At 34.8% G+C, this 27,214-nt stretch overlaps 2 protein-coding genes across 5 annotated transcripts in view; one reads left to right on the forward strand and one right to left on the reverse strand.

Annotated features, from left to right (window-relative positions):
• The window catches only part of LOC111054526 (cytosolic purine 5'-nucleotidase), a 70,983-nt gene extending 49,749 nt beyond the window's left edge, over positions 1-21,234 (reverse strand). The window contains exon 1 of one of the 2 annotated variants that reach the window (XM_039427166.1): positions 20,897-21,234. In XM_039427166.1, coding sequence (XP_039283100.1) covers positions 20,897-21,000 — 104 coding nt within the window. In that variant the 5' untranslated portion in view covers positions 21,001-21,234. Of the gene's footprint in view, positions 1-5,708; positions 6,883-20,896 lie in introns of those variants that run through there. The other variant, XM_039427164.1, reaches the window with a different exon arrangement.
• Positions 21,235-21,325: 91 nt separating this feature from the next.
• LOC111054521 (60S ribosomal protein L26) overlaps positions 21,326-27,214 on the forward strand; it is a 30,783-nt gene continuing 24,894 nt past the window's right edge. For 2 of the 3 annotated variants that reach the window (XM_039427173.1, XM_022341568.2), the window contains exons 1-2: positions 21,326-21,688; positions 22,475-22,651. In XM_039427173.1, coding sequence (XP_039283107.1) covers positions 22,484-22,651 — 168 coding nt within the window. In that variant the 5' untranslated portion in view covers positions 21,326-21,688; positions 22,475-22,483. The remainder of the gene's footprint in view (positions 21,689-22,474; positions 22,652-27,214) is intronic. The other variant, XM_039427171.1, reaches the window with a different exon arrangement.

Consider the following 27,214-nt stretch of genomic DNA (forward strand, 5'->3'; position numbering starts at 1 on the left):
GAAATAATTTAAAAATAAACTGGAATATCTCTTTTGCAATTGGAGGAAATGTTTGTGACATAATAGACGATTGGATTTTAGTTCAAAGAATAAGCGTGTGATTGAGAAACAGTTATTTATAGATCTGGAATTATAAATAAGCTTATTTGGATTTAATGAGAAATACACAAGTTTTTTTACTAATCTAAAGATTACCATGGAAAAGCACTCAAAGCACTTGGACTGAGCTCACTGAATAAAAGTGAAAGGAACTAAAACTAAGGAATGGAGATTCAACAAGTTTGATCAGCACAGTACAAACTTACAACTGCCTTGCTTACATAAAAATGCTTTGTGACTGACAAGCATAATTACTGTAGTTTTTTTAAAACCGTTCAGAAATTTAGGCCTAATTCACTCCTATACATCGGGTCAGCTGTATTACAAGTTAAGATTCCATTCTTGCCCAATATTTTTTTCAAAATGCAAAAATACCCTGCAAATAAAGAGTAGCATATACTACAAATCGCATGAAATTGGTACAGTATAATTTTAACATTGACTGTTAATAGTTTCAAAAAATCCCTTCAATAAGAATAAATAAGATTATTAGGATTAAGTTTATAACTTTGGGTTCATCCCACTATGAAAACAGCCAATTTCTCGCTAAAATAGAACAAATAAACAAATTATAGTGTTATTGGAGAGTTCTAGCACCACGGCAGATCAATGCTCCAAACATAGTAGAGAGTAGGCCTACTTCTCAATGATGGATGGAATCAACCCTTTTCAGGCAGATAACAAGTTGAATCTACGGTAAATATGATTATTGTAGAAATGAAACTTGATGCTTTGAGGAGTTGGTTGCATGTCACAGTATCTAAGTATAGCTAGTTGATATCAAGAAGTGAACAATAGAATATTTCAATGGTTTATAACCATACAAGACACTATGCAGTTTTGACATCAGATACTATTCGACGAAAAACATAATATTATGCTCTAGTAGCTTCAAGGTGGAATTCAATATCCTTTAAAATGCATACAGTACTGCATAACAACTTTCGTTTCTCATATATCAGATCTTCATAGAATCTAAAGAATATTATGATACTCACTATGTTTCATGGAAGTTACTCTCTTTCTGCAGAAAGGTGAGCACCAAATTTTATTCTTTCTTGATTCATTTCTCTTCCAACTTCAAGTAAAACAAATAATATTTGGCAAAACACATATATTTTTCACATACATTTTGAATCCAGCTTCATTTTTTTAAAATGGAAAGGTACAGTATAGATATATACTGTATACATATTAGCAAGGCCACCTCTAATACAAGGCCCCGGCCTACGATATTGCAACGTCGCAGCGTAGGCCTAGATCTAATACATGATTGGTGAAAAAGATCAGCTGGTATTTTTTAAAATCTTTTTCACCAATCATGTATTAGATTCCAGGCCTACACTGCGACGTTGCAATATCGTAGGCCGGGGCCTTGTATTAGAGGTGGCTATGATATTAGTATATGATACATGATTTCGATACAGAATTTCAAGAAAAAATGAATGACGGAAACCACACATTGATATCTTGAACCGTTTCAAAGTTATTCACATTGAATACACTAATAAATCCTAAAAAATAAAATAAATGAGTACATAGAAAATCTTAACTATCAATTTTCACTTTTACAAGTGCTAGAAAACACTTTTAGTAACATTTACTCACATATTCATCACTTTGAACAAAAAAATTTGATCTGTGAGATTTTCTATGTAGGCTAGTCATTTATTTCCTTTTTGGTATGATTGACCGAGCGTAGTGAGGTTAATGTTTTAACTCGGATTTTCTTTTGTATGTTTGTATGTATTATATGTAACGCAATTACGGCCAAACGCGTTGATAGAATTCGATGAGATTTGGCAGGAATATTCCTTTTTCAACTGCGCGTCGATGTATACACAGGGTTTTATGAAATTTTGCATTTTAAGAATTATATGAAAAGAAAAGGAATTCCTCCTTGCTCCGATATCACTAAATATCATCTACTCTGAAGATGGGATTAATCAGAGTATAGAATTATTAATAATCAATCAACTGACAAGTGGATTACACAGATGTTTGGAGAAGCCGTGTCTATTTCTATAATGTCTATCCTATAATAAACGAGCAATTTCTATTTATATTGATGTAGGCTAGCCCTACATGGATACTATCATGTGAGCACAGTTATCAAGGTGACTGTTTTAGCAACGAACGTTTACAAGTAAATAACTAGTTGAAGTTTTATGAGACATGTTCAAAGATGAAGTTTTATTTTATTTTTATCTTGCTCATGTAAACTTTTAATGAATAAAGTGTTAATTACAAAAGCACATTTACAACATTGGTGTCAAAAGTCAAATTGAATCCTTAAAAAAATTGTGCTAAAAGATTGTTACACAAAAAAAAGTTTTGCATGAAAACGTGAGCAAGAAAAAAATGATGATGGAAGCACTCAACGAGTTGGTGAATTCACTCAAAGAAGGTATGCTAGAATGTGTGTTTAATATGGGACAAAACTTGCAAAGGAAATCCTGGAAAAAATTTAAACCGTTTGAGATTGTTTATGTTAGAGTTGATGGGGAAAAAGTAAAGATGCTGAATGACTTTTAGAAGAATCATGGTCATTGGTTTGCTTTGATGAGCCTTTTAGGTTGGCTCTGAGATTCATGTATAACATTTTTAGTGTGGCAAAAGTGATAGTAATTTACTCACATGGGAATCTGATCACGTGGAGAGGCTAACAAGAGATACAGGCAATTGAAGTCAATGTTCTTGTAACCTGGTCTGACTGATTTGAAAATTTTATCAATTTTAAAACAAGATTTTATAAAATTACTTTCTGATAAAGAATTATTTTAATGAAATAGATGAATTGAAAATGAATGATTGTGAAAAGGTTGTAATATTGAAAGTTATTTAATGACAATGCCAAGATAAGAAAGGTATTACTATCTCTCGACCTAGAATATCAGAGATGAATAGTCAGAAGAAACAGACCGTTGGCAGCAACATTGTTTGGTGCATCAAGGAAGTCACACATAGGGTGTGGGCACAGGTAACTGCCTAAGGTATGCAGGTTACGACATGCATTAGGGTATGCATAAGTGAGAAAATAAGTTGCAAGTGAGGGTGTCACTAGCTTGAATGGGACTTCTCAGTCCTCAGCATGTAGCTGAGAGGAAGCACAGCTGTCCGGAACTGCAGAAGCATGACTGTCTGGCAGGGAGGAAGCGTGAGTTGTTAGGAACTGCAGAAGCATGACTGTCTGACAGGGAGGAAGCGTGGGTTGTTAGGTACTGCAGATATGGAGGTCTGACAGGGAGGAAGCACGGCTGTCCGGAACTGCAGAAGCATGACTGTCTGGCAGGGAGGAAGCGTGGGTTGTTTGGTACTGCAGACATGCAGACATGTAGGTCTGGCAGGGAAGAAGCACGGCTGTCCGGAACTGCAGAAGCATGACTGTCTGGCAGGGAGGAAGCGTGGGTTGTTAGGTACTGCAGACATGTAGGTCTGGCAGGGAGGAAGTGTGTCTGTCCTGAGGTTTGGCTAAGCAGGGTATTGCTCAATTTAGAGGTTTGAGATATCGTTGGTGGGAATGCAATGAAGCCCACAAGGTGGAGGATCAAATGCTGCTATACGTAATTGTTCAAGTTTGTTATTCTCAAAAATTTAATTTGGCAATTAAAAATAAATGTTTGCTCGAAATTAGTAAGAGCAAGAGAAGGCCCATAATACATTGTGAAGAGGATATTGTGTACAGGATCCAGAAAACTGAATGAAGAATCAAACCAAAGGTTGTACACATTAGTTGTCTACCATCTTATCAAGGAAATCTGGATATTGGAGACCAATATCATCAAGGGGGGATAGTGATGTAGGCTAGCCCTACATGGATACTATCATGTGAGCACGGTTGTCAAGGTGACTGTTATGGCAACGAACTGTTTATGTAAAGATATGTTCAGAGAGTTTTATGAGGAGTTTTATTAGGAGTTTTATGAGATATGTTCAAAGATGATATTTTATTTTATTTTATTTTCATCTTGTTCAATGTAAACTTTTAATGAATACAGTGTTAATTACAAAAGCACATTTACAAAAATATGTTTAGATGTTTATTTATATCTGTATGTGACCGGATCTCGAAAACAGCTCTAACAATTCTCACGAAATTTGGAATAAAGTAGGTTTATGATATGTCTCAACCCTGGGATAACTCGCTGAAGGACATTAAAAGGATAATACGTCCTTGGAAAAACAGCTGGAAATTTTGTCGTCTGCTGATGATGGAAGTGAGTAAGCGAGTGCATTTGTGTGGAACTGAGACAAAATTATGACTCAATTAAACTTTTGTAATCATTCAATCAGTGCCGGTTGTACAAAAGCCAGTTAAATTTTCATCCTGATTAATTCCAGTAGAAAAAATCTGATAAGTTATGTTTTTGAAATGGTCTTCTCTGATTGGATTGAAATTTAACATGCTTTTGTTAGAGAATTTTTTGTATTCCTATGGGAATTAATCTCAATCCACTGTGATTAGATATAGCCTTTCTTTATGAACTATAAATATATTATAATTTCTTCTTTCATAATAAATTTTATATGCTTTTGTACTCCAGAGTGGAGCTCGGTGCCCCGATATTATTTTCAATCAAAGACCTTAAAAGAGGCATGCATCTTTGTAATGGTAAGGTCTTTGGAATCAATATTTTGTTTTGCAGTCATGGTATTATTATTCTTACCCATCAGTATCAATATTCTCACATTTGAAAAAAATGATTTAATAAGTGATTAAAAATAATCAAATAAAATAATTTATGCTGAAGAAATTATAATATTTTTTATTGTAAAAAATTAATTTTCATCACATGATTATCACAGAACTGGATGAACTATATCATAGCCACCTCTAATAAAAGGCCCCGGCCTACGATATTGCAACGTCGCAGTGTAGGCCTAGAATACATGATTGGTGACAAAGATCAGCTGGTATTTTTAAAAATCTTTTTCACCAATCATGTATTCGATTCTAGGCCTAACACAAATTCAACTAGTTTGTTAACATTTCAAACAGGTGACATCAGATAATTTATTGTGGAAGAGAAAACTGCGTGAGGTTTACTGTTCTCAGAACTACTAGTTTATTAGTATGTTTAAATGTGAATAACTTTGAAACGGTTTGATATATCGATGTGCGGTTTTCGTCATTCATTTCATCTTGGAATTCTGTATCGAAGTCATGTATCATTTGATAAATACTAAGGTTTTTAGTCTTGGAGACTATAATATTTTAAATAATATTTATGTTTCGATCACTTTCCCATTCACAAAAATGAATTTGTATTCAATATGACCTATCCAAGATGACGGACAAAAATTTTGAAGCGACAGAAAAGTAGTTTTTCAATACGAATAGGATCCCCAATGAAACCTACTGTCAAACTATCCTTGTAGAAGAAATATTGCTTCCATGATTTTAACCAACCCTGTATAATGATCTTTATGACGATCCTCAAATCAATGTTGAATTTTGTTCCACCATGTACTAAAGCCAAGTAGTAGGTGAGACTGTCAAAATACATAAAAATATCGTGAGTGTGGACTAGAAGAGACTCTAACCAGTTTTTATTTTAACCTCTAATTGACTCTCAAGGCTAGTAGATAAACCGTTTGTTGACTCTAACCTGTGCGAAATGTCGCGTTTATCGATCCAGTTGGTGTCATTGGAGGAGACGCCGGACAGGAATCCTTCGATGTCATGGCGGTCGTCGGCCGAGTCATGCTCTGGCGTGAGACTGACGGTGAGTGAGTGAGGCGTGAGGATCACCTCCTCCGAGTAGGTACGCACACGCTTCCTCACCACGCGACCGTTGCGGTCGGTGAACGACGAACGCCGATAGTTTCCGCCCTCACCATCCGGAGCCACTATTCTTACTTCGGCACAGTCATGCATCATCATTTTCTCCTAACCGAACGTAGTTCGTCAAAATTGAAATACCCGTAATTGAACTGCCACCGGTAAACTCAAGTAAAATAATAATAAAGTTCCAGATTTACAACAGTCTTCATTCAACAGAAACAACTATACAAAACGTCAGCAATAAAATGTTCCTTCTCACCAATAAAAATACTTTAAATGAGAATTGGAATTCACTAAGTTTTCACCAAATCACAGGTTAATAAAGCTAGATGACTATGCTGTAATCTGATAATTATTATCACTGATAGTCTCCAAAGTTTTTCAAATACTATTTACTAAGAATTGTCAAGTTTTTAATAAGATTTGAAAACGGTAACAATACAACGAAATCTCTGCAAAAGTGGACCGAATAGTAAAGCTATAATGGCTAATTTTACACCGGTGGAAAACCTAGATTTTTTTTAAATTTTATAAAGAATGTATCAAAAGTTCTTCAATTTGAAAAGTAGCTATGAACTAAAAAATTAATACTTAAATCCTATAATACTTGTTAATTATTGTCTGAACGTTTATGAGAAAGAGAGACGATTTTTTTCTGTTATTCACATTGTGAGATAATGTCCATCATTTCAAAATTAATTGAGGTACCGGTATGTAAAAGTTTAAAATACTGATATTGTAATACGTGGAATTAAATGAACAAATCGAGATTGATTACAGTTCAAAACTAGGAACTAATGAAGTAACGTTGAAAAGCCTTGTTGGAAACTACAACGAACAATCTTCACCTGAGAAGACGAAGACACTCCACTAAAGTAACACTTGTGCTATTGACTCAGTTCAACTGTAGGATTGGCAACCGACTAAACATTGTAAACTCAAATGCGAATGCTTTTATAGACAGATACAAACAAGTTTGTATTTCGTCTTTAGCAACAATCAACAATGCAAAATGTAGTCCTTGACGTAAATATTTTTGAAAAAAAATAGTTAAAAAGAAGAAAAGACATAAACAAGACGGCCTTCGATTGGCTGCTGCGTTAGAAGAGAGAGAAAGAGAATATAGGGGGGAGAGAGGAAATTTAAAACGTGGGCTGCTAACGAGAAAATTTGATAATTTTTCAATAACAATAATAAATTGTAATCAATTTTTCTATGATAATAACAAGGAGTCCACGACCCGACATAGTTTCCCGACTATATGTACGTAGGGACTCCTCCATCTTTCCATTTATAACAAGCAACTTCATAAAATTCAAATGATAACCTAATTCAATTGAGCGGACTTGATCCATGGTGTTGAAATGCAACTCTGATTTATCACACACGTTAATTAGCTGCGGAAGCTTAGATAAGGGTATTTGATTCATTTATCTAATCAATACAAGGTTTTGAAATATGATATTTCAAAATGAAGCATTATTACCTCAACTCAAATTCCAGCATTATCACCGCGTAACATTGTTTTAAGTACAGTATACATACTTAATGAATATAAATGAGTTGACAGTAAATTTTGAAAAAAATATAATTTTTTAATTCAATTCATAATATTAGCATATTATCATTTAAATTAATAATTCCATTCCATAATGTATTGCCAAATGAGACGATCTAAAGGAGTTTGTATTTAAACTCCTTATACTGTACTACTTATACTCCAGCATCCTACTACTGTACTCATTATACTCCTTATACTGTATATAATTTGGTTATTACCAATAGTTGTAAGAGCTTATACCAATAATCTTCAGAAATAGTGGAGACTGACAAGTATAAAACTCATGATAGAATCTTTGTAAATGACATTTTTCATTAATGGGGAGTTTGGATGGAAAAACAGCAATAGTGTTTAGCTTATCTCCGTCTAGCGAAATCCATCAACTTTTACATTTAACTAATGTAAAGGAGCAAAGAAGTTCTGCTGAGAGTATGGGTATGATCACATTGTATGCACGTATTTGCAAGTGAAAAACAAAATCTGAGAAGAGCCATGGGAACACTCACACTAGACGCGTGCACTTGCTGGTGGCGTTCAGTGTGAACAGCCTACAGGCACGTCACAACGTGTTTCTATGACACGAACATTTTGAAACAAGATTTTCTTTCTCATTTGCGCGCTTGGTAATGCATGACCACGCGTGCATTTGCACATACTTGCATCCAATGTGATCATAAGAAATATATCAGATTAACAAAATTTTCACTTTGAACACAACGTGGGAGTACGTGTACTCGTTTCATATTCTTCATTAAAAAACAGCCTTAGGTGCATTATGCAATAAACATGGTTTGAAATTCTGTTTCTAATAGTGCAGTAATAACTAGTAAATGAGAGATTTTGGAAAGAGAATTAGATCTTTATGACGTGATCTTTTTATAAAAATCTATTGACGCTTGAGGATGAAGATGACACGTTTACAAAAACGTTGATGACGAGAAATCTCATGAGCAGGCATTGAATTGAGAAGTGATTGGAGTGATAATTAGTGACGTGGGATCTATTTTTGGATGAATGAATCAATAAAAAAATGATAACTGTATTTTGAAAAAGGATAACAGCTATTGTTCAGCTATTTTTCTCTATTTATAATTTATTACAGATAAAATTAATTTTATTTTCGGTAACCTGATTGTCGAGAACGTATGATCATATATATTTGCACTGATAACAAATTATGAAATCATAAGCTGTAAAAGTGTGAAACTTACTAACAATAAAAGAAGAAAAATAAAAGGTTGAGGAGTAGAAGAATACAATGATGATATCGAAAATGTACGGAAAAATAAAACTACCAAGACAGAATTCAAACAGAACTAAATGACATTTCAGTCATATTAGAAGAACCACAAGAGGAAAGAGAACAATACAAGGTGAGTGATTTGAATAATTGAGAGAATAATAACATTATTATGGAAAAAGAGAAAATTTGGGAAAAATGTTAAGACACGAAAACTTAATAGATAAAAATTGCATTTTAATCACGATAGAACGAAAACTAAACATAGCCAATAATTTAGTTCAATACAGCCAATATTATTCATTAACATATTAGTTTTACTCATTTTTTGGAATATCAAAAACAAAGTTACGATATTGAGATGAACAATTAGTCGCTACTGTCAATTCCAGAGCAGGTTGCACTTGACTCAACTTTTCATTTGAATAGTTGAAAAAATTAACGAAGAGTTCTTATTTCTATTCAGGAGAGAAAATTGTGCTTTCTAAACCCTTGAACGATAGTTTCCTAGAGTTAGCATTGACTAAAATAAACGGAATCTACAGAATGGAAATTGTGTTCAGCTCATTTATTAGTGTGATAGTGGAACGCATCTAAGATGTTCATTCAAACCGGAAAATAGATACCTTACAATAGTTCTTATTCCTATAAGTCAAAATTCCTTGCAATATCACAAGCTTCTACACCATTTCTCAAAAGGTGAGATTAACTATAAATGTGCTTTTTAAATGTACTAAGCACCGGATGTTCCATTTTTAATAGTAAATTATCAGTTATAAAAACTTGGTTAATTTATAATAGTATGTATTATCAACACGTTATTATTTGAATAAATTAATCCAACTGAGAAAGCATTTGATAAACTGCGAAGTAGATTGAAATAAGCACCGTGAGAGAAATAAAAGCCAATTAATTTAAAACTAAAATTAGGAGAAAGTAATGGTTAAGCGGCACGGCCAATAGTAAAAAATAGTTAAGGTGACCGAGTTCTAGCGACGCGTTTAATCGACTACTGAATGAAACGGCAGACAACTCGGTGAGGTGATGGCATGGCATAAGGTGGTTGAGCGGTGAGCGTGTTTCGCAGCACTTCACCCTCCAAAGTATGACGTTTTAATCGGAGAATTTCAATGCCTGAGTGAGAAAGAGACAGATTCAGGAGGATTGGAGGCGCTCACACCAAAATCGTGGTAAGCGCTCTGTGCCTCAACACTGTGCCTCACACCCCCTCCCGCTACACAACTGCTTTTTCGCATCAGACACGACAGGGAAAGGCTGGAAATAGGCACTCTCGACCCTGACCGAGCAAGGACGCAACACAAACATAGAGGAGAAAGCCAGCCACAAGACGTAAAACCTAAAATCACTGAATTATTTTTGTCGCAGTGAGCAAAAATTAGTATCTCTCATATTAAAGCAAGCACTGCAAAAAATTGAGACAGCAAACATAATCGGTGAAATAAACATGCACAATTTCAAAAGCAAATGAGTATTCTGTCTGATACTGATCCTGTCTAAATTGAGAATATTTAGCAACACTATGATCAATTAAGCAATTACTTTTTCTTCTATTTCGAAAACATACTTTCTAATCCAAATTTTCCTTGATTCAATGTTCCACCAATCTATTGTATCTAGTGGTTCCAGTAACTCTCAAACATTCAAAAAATATCATAGAAGAATAAAAACCCTCAACACAAATAGTGGGAAATGTGAATATAGTCTATAAACATAGAGAACAAGTGTTTGGGTGAGAAAAATTCAAAATAATATTGATTAAGTACAGAAACTTTTTAAATTTTTAAACTTTTTCAAACAAAAATTTGCAGAGGGAATAATATTTGGAAATACTAGGTATATTCCCTATAAGCGTCTTAATAGAAAACTTGGCACATGACAGTCTTATTTGAAACTAGAAGCATGCACTGCAGAACAATCATTTGGTGCAAACAGTAGATCCTACACAACCTAAGAGAGCAAGCTTTTCTTAGAAGATTCCTAATTTATTTATACACAAGCAATCTCATTTGGGTAGTGCAAGTATATTTTTTATTTTATTTCTATTAAAAAAAACTATATTTAGGGCTGGTTGATGTCGTTAATGGAAATCTGAATGTGCTTAAAAGCCTATTTTCTTGTTTATTATTATGTACATAATTATAGGTACAGAGCTTCATGAAACCACACCCAAAGACTCATTATTCTCATATATGAAAAGCCAATAGAATTACGGGATTTCTTGTTGTAGATTTATAAATGAACTTCGTTAAATTATTCATAAAGTTGAGAAATTCAATGAATAAAAATTCTAGTTCGATTAGGAACTTGATGATCCAATCAAAAATAGACGTGAAACGATACAAATTGAAAGAATGTGACGTTGATATTGTCAATACCAGTATATTTGTTCAAAATAAATTGAAATTACAGAACCAGGTTTCATGGCAACACCTGCCACATCTTCAGCTGAACTGATGTTGATTGCTGTTCAGCTGAAAATGTTTTAGGTGTTGAAATCTTGTTCTGTGCGGTAATTTAAATTGATTTTCAACAAATATAGTGCTAATGACAACAACGTTCAATTATTGACAACAATTAGGGAGAAATACCACAACATCTCTTCCCTCCCTTACAATCAAATTGTGCTACAAATTGATTTATGCAATACACTAAAATCTGCATGATGAAGATTAGCTTTATGACTGTAGATATAATCAACAAGGTTCATTTCAACCGTTTCTAGATTGAATCCTCAACATTTCAGATATTTGAAAAACATGTAGTTCTTACATCTTTCTCATTTTCTTAATTGAACTTACTATCAATTGTTGATGCTTTTCCACTCCCCACCCCAGTCCCAACTAAATGACTCAGCATCATGAATGAGAAGTAATGAACATATTGATTGAATAAACATTTCAGTTTACAGCCGAAAATAAGATTTCGAATAATTCATCACTTTTCAAAATATGTAGAGCTAGCCGGCAGGCTCACTTAACTCGCCTTATCCTTCTAGCCGCCCCCTGTGGGTTGGAGGAGCTTTGAGTCGAACATCGTACTCAAGAATGTGTTGGAAACCAGAATTCACCCACAGTATCCCTGCTTGTCGTAGGAGGCGACTAAAAGGGACCCGAAGGCAACTCCAGAAGTTGCCTTGCCTTCAAACCCATGGGATCTGCCCCATCAGGGCAGTTTCGGAGGGGCAAAAAGAAAAACCTAAGAGACCAGAGATGGGTGAAAATCCAGGCACAAATTTAGGTCAAAAGGCTGAGTCGAGGGTGACCGGGTGCCCTAGAAGCAATTTGGCGACCCCTCCATCAGCAAGTACCCACAAAAAGGGCAGGAGTGGAACACACGTAGGTCACGAGCTTGTGAGTGGAGAGGCCAAGACTCACCACTGTTCAAAGAAGGGCGGCCATTTAGGCAAAACTTCTTGGGAGAGTTGAGGCTTTTGACCCTGCAGAGTTTCGGAGGGGCAAAATGAAAAACCCAAGAGACCAGAGATGGGTGAAACTCCAGGCACAAATGTGGGTTAAGAGGCTGAGTCAAGGGTGGCCGGATGCCCTAGAGGTAACTTGGCCACCCCTTCCTCAGCGGAAGGACCTACAAAGAAGGCCAGGAATAGAACTCACGTAGGTCGCGAGGACTAATCAGTCTGAAGAGAATGCCAAGCATATCACACTGGATTGCGGCAAGCAACCAGGTGATGAATGGGATGTTAGTATGGGGAAAAACTCCTTGTTCTTTTAAAGGACACAGGTATTGGTTTGCCTAACTAACATACTACTTGGGAACACAATAAGCTTAGGTTGACGTGTGGGGTTCTTTGAACATTTGGATCCTTGAATCCGTCCCTTCATAAACAATATCCGTCTAGCCAGTAGGCTTTGGCTGAATCGCCCAGAAATAAAACCAGCAGGCTCGCTTCGCTCGCCTAATTTTTTCAATTGAGCTTGCTTTTTTCATTTTTTCAAAAAAGCTGTGATAATGCAGAAAAACACAGATTTTGGGTATAAATGTTTGGCGTCATTGCAAAGCCCTTCCAATACAACAATGGTACACCTCAGATATACCAGAATTTTTGTGACAAAATTTGAACATTTTCTGGAAATTAGTTTTTAAAAAAATCTGACGAAACGCAGAAGAATGCTGGAAACGCTGAAAACCCGCTGATTTTGGGCGTATCTCTGATGTTATTTGAAAGCCTTTTTGACACATTTTCACACGTTAGCTGAACTTCTGTACTTCTAATGCATGAAAACAGTCGATTTAGGGCACATCTTTGTATTACAAAGCCTTACTAATGCTAAATTTTCACACCTCCTTAGCTGAACTTTTTTACCCAATTTGAATATTTTCTGCTCATTTGCTCTTGAAAAAGCTGAGATGCTGCAAAAAAAAACGCTTCAAGAACGCCAATTTAGGGCTTAGGCGTATTTTTGGTGTCATTCCAAAACCCTCCCAATACAATCTTTACACTTTATCTGAGTCTGTGTACCAAATTTGAACATTTTTTTTGTGAATTAGTGAAAAATCTGAGAAAACGCAGACTTTGGGCGCATCTTTGGATGTTTTTTTTCAAATCCGTTCTTTGTGCGCCTTAATGAACGAATAGGTCAGTTCCATTGCGCTTTTATATAATAATTATGTAGATAAGGAGAAAATGAAATATTTTTTAGAAGTTGTTTTTGTGATTTGTCATGATTTTTAATATCAAGGAATAATGTACTCAATCAAAAATTGGTCAAGGGAAGCTCATTGCAGAAAAATAAACTTTTTAGTTAATAACATTACCTATTTAATTTTACAAGTATTTTCAGAAGTGGGCCTTTTTCCAGAAATATCAACTTTCTACATGTACAATACATTGAGAAAGCTATATATCCTATAATATTATGAGAACCTCCAATCTTGATGATTTTGAGGCTAAGGTTTAAAGTCTAAATCTTTATGATGTGACTCCCGAATGACAGATGAAATTAAGCTTCTACAGTAGGATTATGTTGGAAATTTAGGGGGCGTTCCCATAAAATTGTTTTCGTAATTTATATCCCTAGTCGTATAAAACAACCTATCCAGAAATAAAAACTTTGCAAAAAAATCCCTTTAACTTATACTTCGATATGGCAAAGATAAAGGAATTGATGTAGATCATTTAGGATCAATAGAATAGGCAAAAGAGAAGTTATGTGCCAATATACTCAAATACGTTTGGCAATGTAAGGGTATCAGAAGGTTAGTTGAAATACAGATAAATTAATATACATTATCTGAAAATAATAATGTTTTTAATGGCTGATTGTGATATGAGCAATAATTATAAAGATAAGTGGAAATTTATAGTATTGTTATCATGAATTTTTCGCTTTTTTCTATCGTCGCTGATTGGCACTTCGAAGAGGAACGAACATAATAAGACAAAATCGAACAAGAGATGTAACTTGAATTATTACGTGACTTTCCTATCTCAAGCATATTCTAAAATTAGAAGTAAACTACAGTAATTCGACCAATCAGCTATGGATGTACTTCTTACTTTATACATCTCTTCTTAATCATCATGACCAGAGGTCTGGATTGACTGTTTCCTTGAAGTGGAACTGACTTGGTCCTTGTCATAGGATTGACATAAATATAAGTTATGTCAGATATAAGCTTAACAGTGATTTACGTCTGTTCATATTTATATTATTTTATATTAGGAGAGTGAAATCTTTATACGTCGAATAAATTTCATAACAGTTCGTAAGTCAAAAATTCAGGCATATATTTTAAAAATACAAATGAATGACCCCAAGTAAAAAATAATAGGCCTAGGGTAGAACAGGGTAAATGATGATTTGAAATGCACTGATACAGTGCTGCATAATATGCATGATATTATCCTGCATTGGCTTTGCGGATCTTCAATAAGCTGTCAGAGGATTTAAAGAGGTTGAGCATACCAGCATTAAACTCAAGACCCAAGTGTTGGCTTGGGAGAAGCCATTTTATTCTATTTAGGAATATTTTCTGAACGACTTGGTAGGCTTTGTTTAATTCATGCTGCCATCTTGATAGTTGTAATGTGAAAAGTAGTTCTTGACGCAAACCATCCGGCCTTACTTGTAATGATGGAGTATTCAAGATACAGTGGGGGATCTAAAGGGAACCATGCAACCTACCACCATTACCCTACCACCTTCTATGGTATCTTCTTCTCTTCTTCTTCTTTCCAGGATAGGCGTACACACCTGTTCCGGTTTCAAAGGATATAACTATTTATTTTACCATTTTTTCAGAGGTCTGCCAATATCCCTTCTACCGTAGGGTCTATATTTCATGACAGCCTTTGGTATCCTAGTATCTGACATTCGTTCCACATGGTTTTTCCAGTTCAATCTGTTTATTTCAAGTTATGCAGCTAATGATATTCCTAACTCATTTCTAATGTCATCATTGCGGAATCTGTCTAGCTTTGTGCAACCTTTCACACTTCGAAAAAAACGCATCTCTGCAGCTTGAACTCTGCTTAATGTTTTCTTCTTGCTAGCCCAAGTTTCTGCTCCATACAATAATGCTGGTAAAATAAATAAAATAAATAAATAAATATGATTTTATTGCCGTTAAATTCTTAGAACAATAGGCAAAGTCAAAAAATATTGATTACAGTAAGACAAAAGATAAAAATCAAATTTTACAGCAATTGTACATACAAAATTACATTACTGAGTCTTAAAATAATACAGTACCTAAGTAAACTGTAAGTCAATTGGATTTTACAAATACATTAACAATATTCATTTGAATGTACAAAACATATTCCTTACAGCACAACTTGAGCCTTTAGAACAATATATAAATACAAATAGAAACCTCTTAACTCTAAGCAACAATTATTTCACTCTCAAAGAACTCTTCAACACTATAAAAAGGATTTATCACAAGCCAATTCAATAATCTCGTCTTAAATTTCTTTTCTGTCTCTGATATTAAATCTGTAGGTAATTTATTGCAAATTTTTATACCAAATGTATCATAACTTTTGGCTGTTTTGGATAACCTATGATAGGGAATATCAATCCTATGACAATTTCTTGTGTTGTAGCTATGAGTTTGATGCCTTAATTTTAAATTGGATGAGTTTTTTTTAACATGCAACGATACAGTATAAATGTAAAAATTCACTATTGTCATTATTCTAAGCTGGACGAAAAGAGGCTTACAGTGTGCTAGTCTATGAGAATCAGTTAAAACCCTGACCACCTTCTTTTGCAATAATAAAATATTTTCTGCATGACTACTATTTCCCCACAGTAGTATGCCATAAAATATGTTGCAATACTCTGAAAAAAGGCAAAATATATCGATCTCAGATAATTATCTGGAACATGATTTTTCAGTTGTCTGATCAGATAAATCACTCTTGAAAGTTTGCTTGATATATAATTAATATGAGCTTCCCAAGTCAAATATCTGTCAATGAATATCCCCAGAAATTTTACATCGCTTATTGCATCCACACAATCTAAGCCACCTCTAAGGGTGAAGTGCATAGTCTGTGTTTTATTCTCGTTGAGCATGAAGCCGTTAGCCCTAAACCATGTCGCTGCTTGCATCAGAGTGGTCTCAGTTAGATTTTTAAGATTTTGAAGGTCAGTACATTTATTGATAAATGTTGTGTCATCAGCATACAGTATTGAACGGCAATTTAGAACAGCAGGAAGGTCATTTATCATAAGAATAAAAAGCAATGGCCCGAGAACTGATCCCTGTGGGACACCGAATTTTACACATGCTACATCTGATCTCTTATCTCCAATACACACCACTTGTCTACGTCCCACAAGATAAGTTTTAAATAAGCTAAGATCTGCTCCACAAACGCCATAAAATTTCAATTTATCCAGTAAGAGAGAGTGCACAACACAATCAAAAGCTTTGCTCAGGTCACAAAAGGTCACCTGAGCATACTCTTTATTTTCAAAAGCGCTCAGAATATTCTTGACAAGAGCATCCATGGCTCCAGTAGTTGACCTACCCTTAACAAATTCATTCTGAGCATTACTTATAATATTGTGCTCTTGAAGATATTCATATAACTGCCTATGCATTATGGTCTCAAGGACTTTTGAAAAACATGGCACCAATGAGATGGGACGATAGCTACCTGGAATATCTTTAGGCCCCTTCTTATAGACAGGTACAATTCTGGAAACTTTTAGCACTTCAGGAAAAACTCCATCTCTCAGGCATCTATTTATACAATATGTGAATGGATTTATAATATTATGAATAATTTTCTTCAATAGATTACTTGAAAAGCCGTAAATATCAACACTGGATGAAGCTTTGAAACTAAGTACTATATCAAGCACTTCACGTGTGGAGACTTTGTGAAATGAGAATTTGGGCTTATCCTGGTTAAGAGGGAAATTGAAGTTTTGCTCCAATAAATTAATTGCCGTTAAATTGGGCCGGTCAATCTTATCATGAACATCCATCACTGCGTCCAAGAAAAACTTATTCATTTCATTGGGTGTGAATGGAATTGGATCTTTTCGAGCCTCTTCCTGAACAGATTTTATTATTTTCCATGCGGCTTTGCAGTTATTACTAGTAGACTCTATTTTAGAAATGTTATATGTTTTCTTAGCTCTATTTATTAACTGCTTATATGATCTTCTAATATCTAAATATGCCTTCCTAGCTTCATCAGTATTATCTCTCCTTGAAATATCTAAATATAACAATACTGTGTTTTTCATTTTCGCTAATTGCGGTGTGTACCAGTTTTTAAGTTTTGTTTTTCTTGTTTTCTTTGCCCCTTGATGACTATTCACAACTATTTTTCTTTCAGGAATGAACATATTAAAATAATAATGTATTATATTGAAAAATCTATTAAATATCTGTTCAGAGTTCAAAGAATGAGTTTCACGCACAAATTTGTTCCAGTCTACATTGGAGAGTGAATTCTTAAATAAGTCGAGATTTTCATCTGTCATTGGCCTAGTTACTACTGTCTTCCTAGTCTTTCTACCGTCCGTATTGGAACAAATATTTAAGTCAACCCATACACAATCATGGTCTGAAAAAGGAAATGCCAGAACATCACATGCAACACTGTCAATCCTGATATTTGTAAAGATATTATCCAAACATGCAGAACCTCTGGTAGCCTTATTATTATGGCAGGCCAAATTGAACTGCCTTAGTAAATTCTTAAATTCATGTACAGTTGCTTTGTCCTGAACAATATCAAAATCGGAGTTAAGATCACCTCCGAATACAATACTATAGTTTCTCCATCTAGGTCTACTAAAGAAATTCAATACATTCTCAAGCCCTTCTAAAAAAACACTAGAATCGCCCAAGGGTGATCTATATATAGAGACTAGAGCTAATTTCAGTTTATCTAAAGATATACCAGTAACTTCAAAATTTTTTTCACAATTGAAACAACTTAGATCTAAACAATTGCTATCTGGTACTAGCTCCGGCCTAACATAGATTGAAACTCCTCCATGACTGTAATTTTCTCTACAATAACTATTAATCAGAACATAGTCATCTAGTTTATGAAAAGGAATATCGTCCACCTTACACCAGTGCTCGCTCAAGCAGAGAGCATGAAAATCATTATCATTCCCAAACTCATTCAAAACTTCATGCTTTTTATTAATTCCTTGTATATTCAGGAAGCCCACTCTGAATTTTGAATTTCCTCTGGAATCGTCAATAAATTTATCCGAATTGACCCCCTCAATCCCATCACGATCACTATTGCTGTAACAATCGATATCAGTATTTTCATTGAGAGAATTTACAATGTTTCGCTCAGGAACACACCTGATATAGGAATTTCTAAAAAATTGTTCTCATCAAGTGATTGTTGGTTGTCTGACAACCGCGACAAGATTGAGGAATTCATCTCAGAAAGGAGAAATTGAGAGGGAGACTGGGTCACAGGATTTTGAAATTCTATGAGAGAGGATGGCTGTTGGAACTGAATGGGAGTAACAGGATTAGGTGTGACTCTACGGGTTGGCTCTACAGGTGATTCAGGGCCAACAATACTAACCTCATTCGTGATGGTCACAGAACAATCATATAAACCACACCCTACACTCTGCTTATAGATATTATTTACATAGTCACTCATAGTCTTTCCCAGTACTCTCTTTGTCGAATTTTTGTAATGAAGTCCTTTTCTCGTGAAATGATGACGCACCAGTGTACTGCTCACATCACTGTATTTAATTGATGAATTTCCTTTATATTTGATTGTTCTATTTAGAATAGCCGTGTTGGTGAAGCAGATGTCGTCATTGAGAGAAGGTGAATAGAAGGTGAGATGGTATGGCACTTACTATAATATTTGTTCCAATGTCAGCAGACTCAATCAAATCCAGACCCTGCATTACGGTTAGATAACCGGGTTCATATTTACCGAAGTCATTTGAGCCTGCCATGATAAATACGTAGTCAGACGTTTTTAAATCCTCAATAAAACTCATACCTCTTTCAATCACTTGTTTCATCTTTGCTCCAGGCAGACAATGAACGAATACATCGAAATCGTCAAGATTATTCAGGTACTTGTGCATGTCTCTTCCCTGGCTGTCCGACAGAACAACCACTTTTCCTTTTTTACAGGCAGAACGATTTCCTATTTTTTCAATTTCGGTTGGTTGAGGGGAGATCTATGAACTTGAGCTCTCACTCGGAAATTTCTCTGTCCAGACTCTGGTGGTGATGATAACACTTTACTGTCAGCTAAAATTGAAAAACGATTTCTTGTGATCAGTGGATTCGGAGGCGATACATGGGCCATTTTGAAAGTCGTTCTAGGCTTCATGAAAGAGCCTGCAGAATGTAGATTGTGTGTGGATGTATTACAATCATTTTCGATCCAACATCGATGAAACTCTCTTCGAATCAGCTTCCAATAACTTTATTATCTCCTCCTTTGAGGCAATCTCCAATTTAAATGAATGCACTGCTTCCTCCAAGTCTTTCACTCTCAATTTCAGAGCGCAGATTTCACTCTCCGCCTGTTTTTCATTGGACAATGAATCCTCAAATATCATAGTTCTGTTTTCCCTTTCAATTCTCAACCTCTCTATCAGAGCCTCTTTTTCAAAATTCACATCGTTTAGCATGTTCTTCAAATCAGAATTCACCTTTAGTGCAGCGTCGTAATTGTTCAAAAGCGAGGTGATCAAAGGGATTAAATCAATGACTGCTTCATTTGAGACTTTATCACAGATATCAACCAAAGTAGCGTGAAGATCAATAGCAATATCTATAACTGCGTTATTAATATGGCCCTCCTTCAAGCCATCAATATCTGTTTCCATGCCTAGAATCAAATTGTTTCGACTCGTTGTTTCGAATCAAATTGGTACCGCCATCACTTTATAAAATTTTAATTATGTCTCCTTCCTTGTTCTGTTTTTCAACCGGCGTTCTATTGTACCACATATATGTAGAAATCTATTCAGTTTCAGATCCACATCATTATCAAATTCATATGTGATCTCAACACGATTCTATGGTATGATAGCTGTAATTCAAGTCATTCCGGTATAACTGATATCAATTAATATTAATTTAGATTTTTGTTAATAATTCATAAAATCCCAAATAATAGGATTATATTTATCAAAAAATATATAATTCTATGATTAAATAACACATTTTAATAATTACTAAGATTAAAAAATATGTTGGTTTATTGCATTTTTTCTTGACTTACATACAATTTGGCAACGGTGAGAAGTTAGATAAGGAAAGAGTTAGGCCTATCTGCATTGTGGCAAACCAATGTTAAACAGGTGCTGTATTTATAGCGTGAATCTAAGAATCGTATTAATTTATTACAGTGTTACAGAGATGTACTTCAATTGCTTGTCAACTCCAATTGCAATCTCACGTTCAAGTAATGAAATTACTTTGATTAAGAATTAAGATGAATTGTAATATTAGTTATAAGTTAATGGTTTATAATATTATTTATTGGTGAATAATTGAAAATATTAGATTATGGAAAAAAAACAGATCAACCATCCATGTAAATTGAGCAATAAGAAAGCAATTGCAACATTTGACTTAGAGGTCTATTGTAGGTTATTTGTTATCAATATATCGACGTTTAATTAATCTAATACAAGAAAAATATCACCAAATAAGTTGTTTGAGTTAAAAAGTAAAAATAATGATATCATACCTGTGCGCTGTTTCTCGATAGTACTTTTTGTCCAGTGCAGAAGATATTACACAGGATTCATCCGATGGGGTTCCAAAAACGTCGTTTTCAGAGCTCATTTTCATTGACAGAGCAAGAACTGTGTCACAATGAATGTGTTTGATAAATCTCTTATTCAACTGTGATCGGAAACGACCAAACAGAATGACACCCGAGGTAATTAAGAGCTTGATTTTGATTACTATTTTAGTTCATAGATCGCTGAATCAATTTAATTGATATGAAATTTTGAAATTTATCTTCGCAACAAAGTGTGAGAGCTCCAGGGAAATTCATAGGAGTTCTTATCACTGAGTTTAATTAACACAGTAATTAAATAAAATCTGCGACATTAATTTATAAAAACCGATTTACAGTTGATAAAAAGCGTGTCACTATCTTTTAAAGGTTATGCCAAAACAGACAAACCTTCACCTCTCTTCTTCGAACAAGATAAAACACCTGTTTAATGTACGGCACAGCTGATTACTTGAATTCTAATTCTATTATAAATTATTCTCGATATTGGATGTTTGATGAAAATAGAATCTTTCAAGAAAGAAAATATTTCATTTCAACTGATTAGATATTATTCATATTAATTTGCATGCGTTTTTGTAGATAGTATGATTATTTACTTCAACAAGTTTTCAACAGTTGGCAAACTGCTTTCAATATCATTCCGTTTCCTTTCAACGTAGGTCTTCTGGAGCCTACAATTCTGTGGTCTAGTATCGGACTTTAGAAATTTTATTCTAAAACTAGTTAATAGCGGTAAGTACTTTTTTCATAATTAATAATAAGCAATCTATATTCACATTTTGATAAAAGTACATACTTGTATTTCTTTTCAATTTTGTAAATCATTTGATGTCTATGGATAAACATGATTAGGTACCGCAACCTAATTTTTCAAACTTTCTTTATAAGTTGAATTAGTTTTAAAACCATTTATAACTCTTTAAATTAAGAGATAACAATTTTGATTTTTATATGCCATTTTTATACACTCTAATAATTTACTCAATTATTTTAGTAAAATAGGAAATTCCAACTCTTAGGATAATCAAACATAACCTCATAACTTCAACGTGATTTGAATTGGAGATAGTTGTAAGGTAGGCTATAATTTAACTTAGCATCATTTTTATGACTATTCAATATTCATGTATATTTTTATCTAAACTAAAATCAATAAATCTGAACGTGCAAGACTGTTACAACGAAACTTTCAGTGATATTGAATTTCTAACCTTATTGTTATTGTTGATAGTTGAAAAATTGCTGTACTTAGCTCTCTTGCCTTTACTATAGTGAACTCCACTTTATAAATGCAGTATTTGATTAAAATAGATGTTGCTATCCTTGTTTATCATTCGACAGAGTGGATAGCGCTATCCTTTTGAGCTCCGTAGTGCTGCCAGATCGTATTTAACGCTGTAGGAATACATTTAATGTAGTTTTATTTTTGGTAATTGAGTTTATATGTATTCAATTATAATAACCATTTATTTATAAGAATAACGTAGCTTAACGTATCTATATTTTTTCTGATTCTAGGAATTCAAAATGAAGCTCAACAAACTTGTTACTTCTTCGCGCAGGAAAAACCGCAAGAGGCATTTTACCGCACCGTCTCACATTAGACGGCGTTTAATGTCTGCTCCTCTTTCTAAAGAATTACGTCAGAAGTACAACGTAAGAACAATGCCGATTAGGAAGGATGATGAAGTTCAGGTGTGTGAGAGCTTTGTTCTTTATTCTTCACTTTTCTATAAAAATTAATGATGAACGTAAGTCTTTTTATAATATAGTATCACTTATTATATAAGTGATTATATGAATTTTGCATCTCAAAAAGTCCCTACTTGGGAAATAATTTGGTCAACTAGCAATTTTACTAAATTACAAAAACTTATGAATTATTGAAAGCTTACTCTGAATGTTTGTGCTATCAGATATTATTGTCAGATGACAAATCAGATATTTGTCACATCAGATATTTGCAAAACACATCCAATATGGTTTCACTAAATAGGCTAAGCATTGATAAGAGTGACAGCTTAAAATAATAACCTAACTTAAATTTTGAAGTCCTTTCAATGTTTTCCAACTGTATTAATTTCAACTAAATCTTTTCCTCTTACACATTATTCTAAGGTTTCAGATTAATTTTCCCACTGCATTGTAGTATGAACAGTTTTTTTTACACAATTCAACTTTAGTATGTCTCATCTTTCTACATCAATACAAACCATTGTGTCTGTTCATTTGAGAGTTGGAGTGGCCGCAGTCGATCGGCTTACTTCGTAAATTTGAGACCCGGGTTCAAAAATATTCGCCTATAAACTGTCGTTATTGTTATCTTTGAAGGGACGGATTCAAGGATCCAAAGTTTCAAAGAACCTCACACGTCAACCGAAGCTTAGTGTGTGTCCCAAGTACGTTAGTTGGGCAAACAAACCTACCCTTTTTCCTTAACAAGATTCAGGAGTTTTTTCCTAAACATAAACATCTCATTCATCACCTGGTTGCTTGCAGCCACACAGAGCCCTTCTCCTTACCCCTAATCTCTCGCGATCCAGTATGCTTGGCAGTCTCTTCAGCCTGATTACAAAGCCTGTACATCTGACTTTTTTCTGAGTCCAATTGTGTGGGTATGTTTCCTGAAGTGGTCATGTCAAGTTATCAGAGCAATAAAGTTCTTGAGCTTGACCTGACCTCTACCCAACCTCACCAGTCAGCTGATGGAGTAAGGGCGGATACACACGGGCTGAAAAATAGTCGTCTGTAACGAACCGGTATGATTTGCTAATAACCGTGAAATAGGAGAAATCACTTTGGGTCTTCACACCGTCGATTCTTCGACCCAGCAACTTTTCGATACAATACAATTCCGAGAATGGATTCTTTTGTCTAACATATTTAACTGCCTATTGATTCACAAGTCTCCACAGCTGTGAGCTGGGTGGAAGGTAGAAGAACTCACCACTTGTTTCAAGATGAATAATCACAGCATGAGAATTCAAATTTTCTTGATTCTCCATTACCGTACATAAAAATAATATTTATTTGTTCTCTTCTACCAATATTGGTAGAAAAATTCTGGAATTCAGTTGTTTGTTGTTGTAAGTCAAATAGAATAGCATAATACAACAATGGAGTGGCAAGATCGTAATAATTCCACTCAATGAGAGAGAAAAATAGAAAAAACAAAGAAAGTGGCAAAATCGTAATAATTCACTCAATGAGAGATTTAAGAGATTTTAATATCTCTCAAAAATGATAAAACATGAAATTATATAAAACAAAATTATAAGATGATAAAATAACATAGAAATTAGGCAGAAATTCACATCATTAAATCAATGTTCAGAAAGAGAAACAACACCAAATGAATTGTGTTGTTGTTCACTTGTGGATGATGGTGTGGTGTATTGTGCAAGTAATGCACTAGTATCCAGAAGTAACTGAATCTAAATGCAGAACTACAGGTACCCCTGTATATATTTTTACCTGGTAAACAATATAATTTGTATGTGCGTTCATTTTGAACCCTGTCTATCTTTTCATAGTTTATGAAATACCGAGAGTTTGCTTCTGAAGTTCAATAATCCCTTTGTTCCATGTGAAGTCGAAATTCCCAGAAGCCTTACAATAACATCTTCTTCTTCTTCTTCTTCTTCTTCTTTGGCTTTACAACCCAGTGCGGGTCACAGCCTCTCTCAAGCAGTCCAACGCTGCACTTCTCCATCTCCTCACACCTATCACTGAGGCGTCATTATTCACCACCTACAATAACATCTATAAATACTCTAATTCTAGTTGTTAATTTGAGAATTATGAATGCTTAAATGATAATGACTTCAGAAGTGATAATATTTTTACGGTACAGCTACTTACTACAGCTGCTTAGTTAATTGGAATTTGATATGATTTAGAAGCAATAATGTTTATTCTAGAAAGCTTTTATCATCTTCTCTAATTCAACAGTGAAATAATGACCTTGTATTTAATCAATTGGAATCATTTCGAAATATACTCACCAATGAGTATGAATTGGTACTATGGAAACTTTACTTGTAAACTTTACAGAAAAATATTATTATTTTTGGTCGTAGAAACAAAAACCAAACTTCTATGGACTCAGTGAGTCGAGTAGATTATTATAATATTAACAAAAATTAAATATCTCGAAATCAACTATTCGGGTTTTTTGATATAGGGAAACAATAAGCAGGCAAACAAAGGCTAGTGACCCTCCGAAAGGTGTGACGAATGAGTTCCGGTGACTAAAATCTACCAGTGTGAACGTTTGTATGCAGAGCCATATGCGCTATTACTATCGCTCTCCTCTGGAAATAGGACAGGTTCTATTTTCTAGCAGAATTTTTCTATCACGGTTGCCAGTCTGACGACTCACATTTAAAAAGCACATGTTCAATCTTTTTGGGAACTATTGGTCAACGAAAAAATCGCCCGTGTGATAGGGCCCTAATAGCTTGCGTCTGCTAGAAGCCTTTTACCAAGTGCTTGATCAGGGTGACCTTGCCATTGCTGGTGATTTAAGTCCCTGGACCATTTACTTATTGTGTGAAAGGCATTTGTTTTACTTGTGTCATAGCTTGGCTCTGGACCAAAGAATGGCATACTGGAACCCCCGCTTAGCAAAATCCATCTGCACGCTCGTTGCCACCTACGCCTACATGACCTGGTATCAACCATGATGCACAGAGATGCGTGTTGCAAGCCTGCTGAGTGTTTTGTGACACTCCCAGACCAATTTCGACTTGATTTCATTGGAGTCAAGAGCCTTAAGGGCTGCCTGACAATCTGACAAGATTACTATGTGCTTGTCGCAATAGCGTCTTACCATACCTATATTGGCACAAGCCATTATACCCAAATTTTTTTTCCAGAAAGATAGTAGTGTTGTCCCAGACCTATTCTGGGTGAATCACTGTACACCCCGTAGCCAGATATCCCTTCAGGGAGAACCGTCCGTGTACCAGACAGGGCTACCTCTCTTGATATAGGACTCTTCCTCAGACTTCCACTCTTCTTGGAGCAGAATTTAACAGAAAAAGGTTTAGTGAAAACCACCTCCGGTGGTGATTGTGCAGTGGCCTGTTCCAACAGGCCTTCCCTCCATTGGTCTGCGACTTTCAGTCGATAGGCTGATTTTCATGCTTCTGTCATAATAAAAATAACCAATAGCAGTAAGTCGTTAAGTCATGTCAGAGGCTCTGAAATCGATCAGGTGTAACCTGAAAACTTGAAACCAGACCTGAGCCAGCCAGTTCACTCGGCTTTATTGTAGTATTATTTATTATTATTAAAAAGCGTATGATACTGTGAATCACAATATATTGTTGGGAAAATTGCAAGACTCAGGAGTTAGAGGTGTATGTAATAATTGGTTTAAAAGCTTTCTAAGTAATAGGTCACAACAGGTAAGGATTGGGGATTCGCTAAGCGAGCTAAAACTTATAGATACAGGGGTAGGTCTGCCTCAGGGGTCCGGTCTATCAGCTGAGCTGTTCCTTGTGTATGTTAATGATCTTTGTAACGGCAACTTTGAGGGATATGTCACAGCCTTTGCCGACGACACAGCACTGAGTTACAGTGCAGATGATAGGGGTCAGTTGGCTCAGATGATTAGTGAAGATTTAAAGAAATTGAATTTATGGCTGCAGGTGAACGCCCTAGAATTAAATGCCAGTAAATCCCACATAATTGTCCACAAGCTGAGGCCTGAAGGAAATGATTTAATGAGTATATCATTTCATTCAAATGAATGTGATAGTCCAATAAACTGCACCTGTGAAAAGATTTCAGAAGCACCCCAAGTTAAATATCTAGGTATTATAATTGATTCCAAGCTTACTTGGAACCAACAAATAATTAAATTGAAGAGGGAACTTACGTTTGTATGCAGAAAATTTTACTATATAAGAAATTTATGCCCCGAATATGTCATGGAATCGCTGTACTATGCACTCGTAAATAGTAGACTACAATATGGAATAGCGGTATGGGGAGGAGCTTATTTTAATAACATTAAACCTCTTGTCATCGGGCAAAAATACATATTGAGGACCATAGACAAAAAACCAAGATTATTTAGCTCTTCGCCAATTTTCAGAAAATGGGGATTTCTACCACTAAGGTATCTGTATTTCTTCAAAGTATTGTCAATTTTCTTTTTTAGAAGTGGGCAAGTGAACGTTGCTAACCGCGAATATTATCTCCGATCCGCAAGTAATTTAACCAGGCCAAGACCACACAAAGAAATCTTTA

Source organism: Nilaparvata lugens, chromosome 4 (assembly GCF_014356525.2).
Source record: "Nilaparvata lugens isolate BPH chromosome 4, ASM1435652v1, whole genome shotgun sequence".
NCBI lineage: Eukaryota > Metazoa > Arthropoda > Insecta > Hemiptera > Delphacidae > Nilaparvata > Nilaparvata lugens.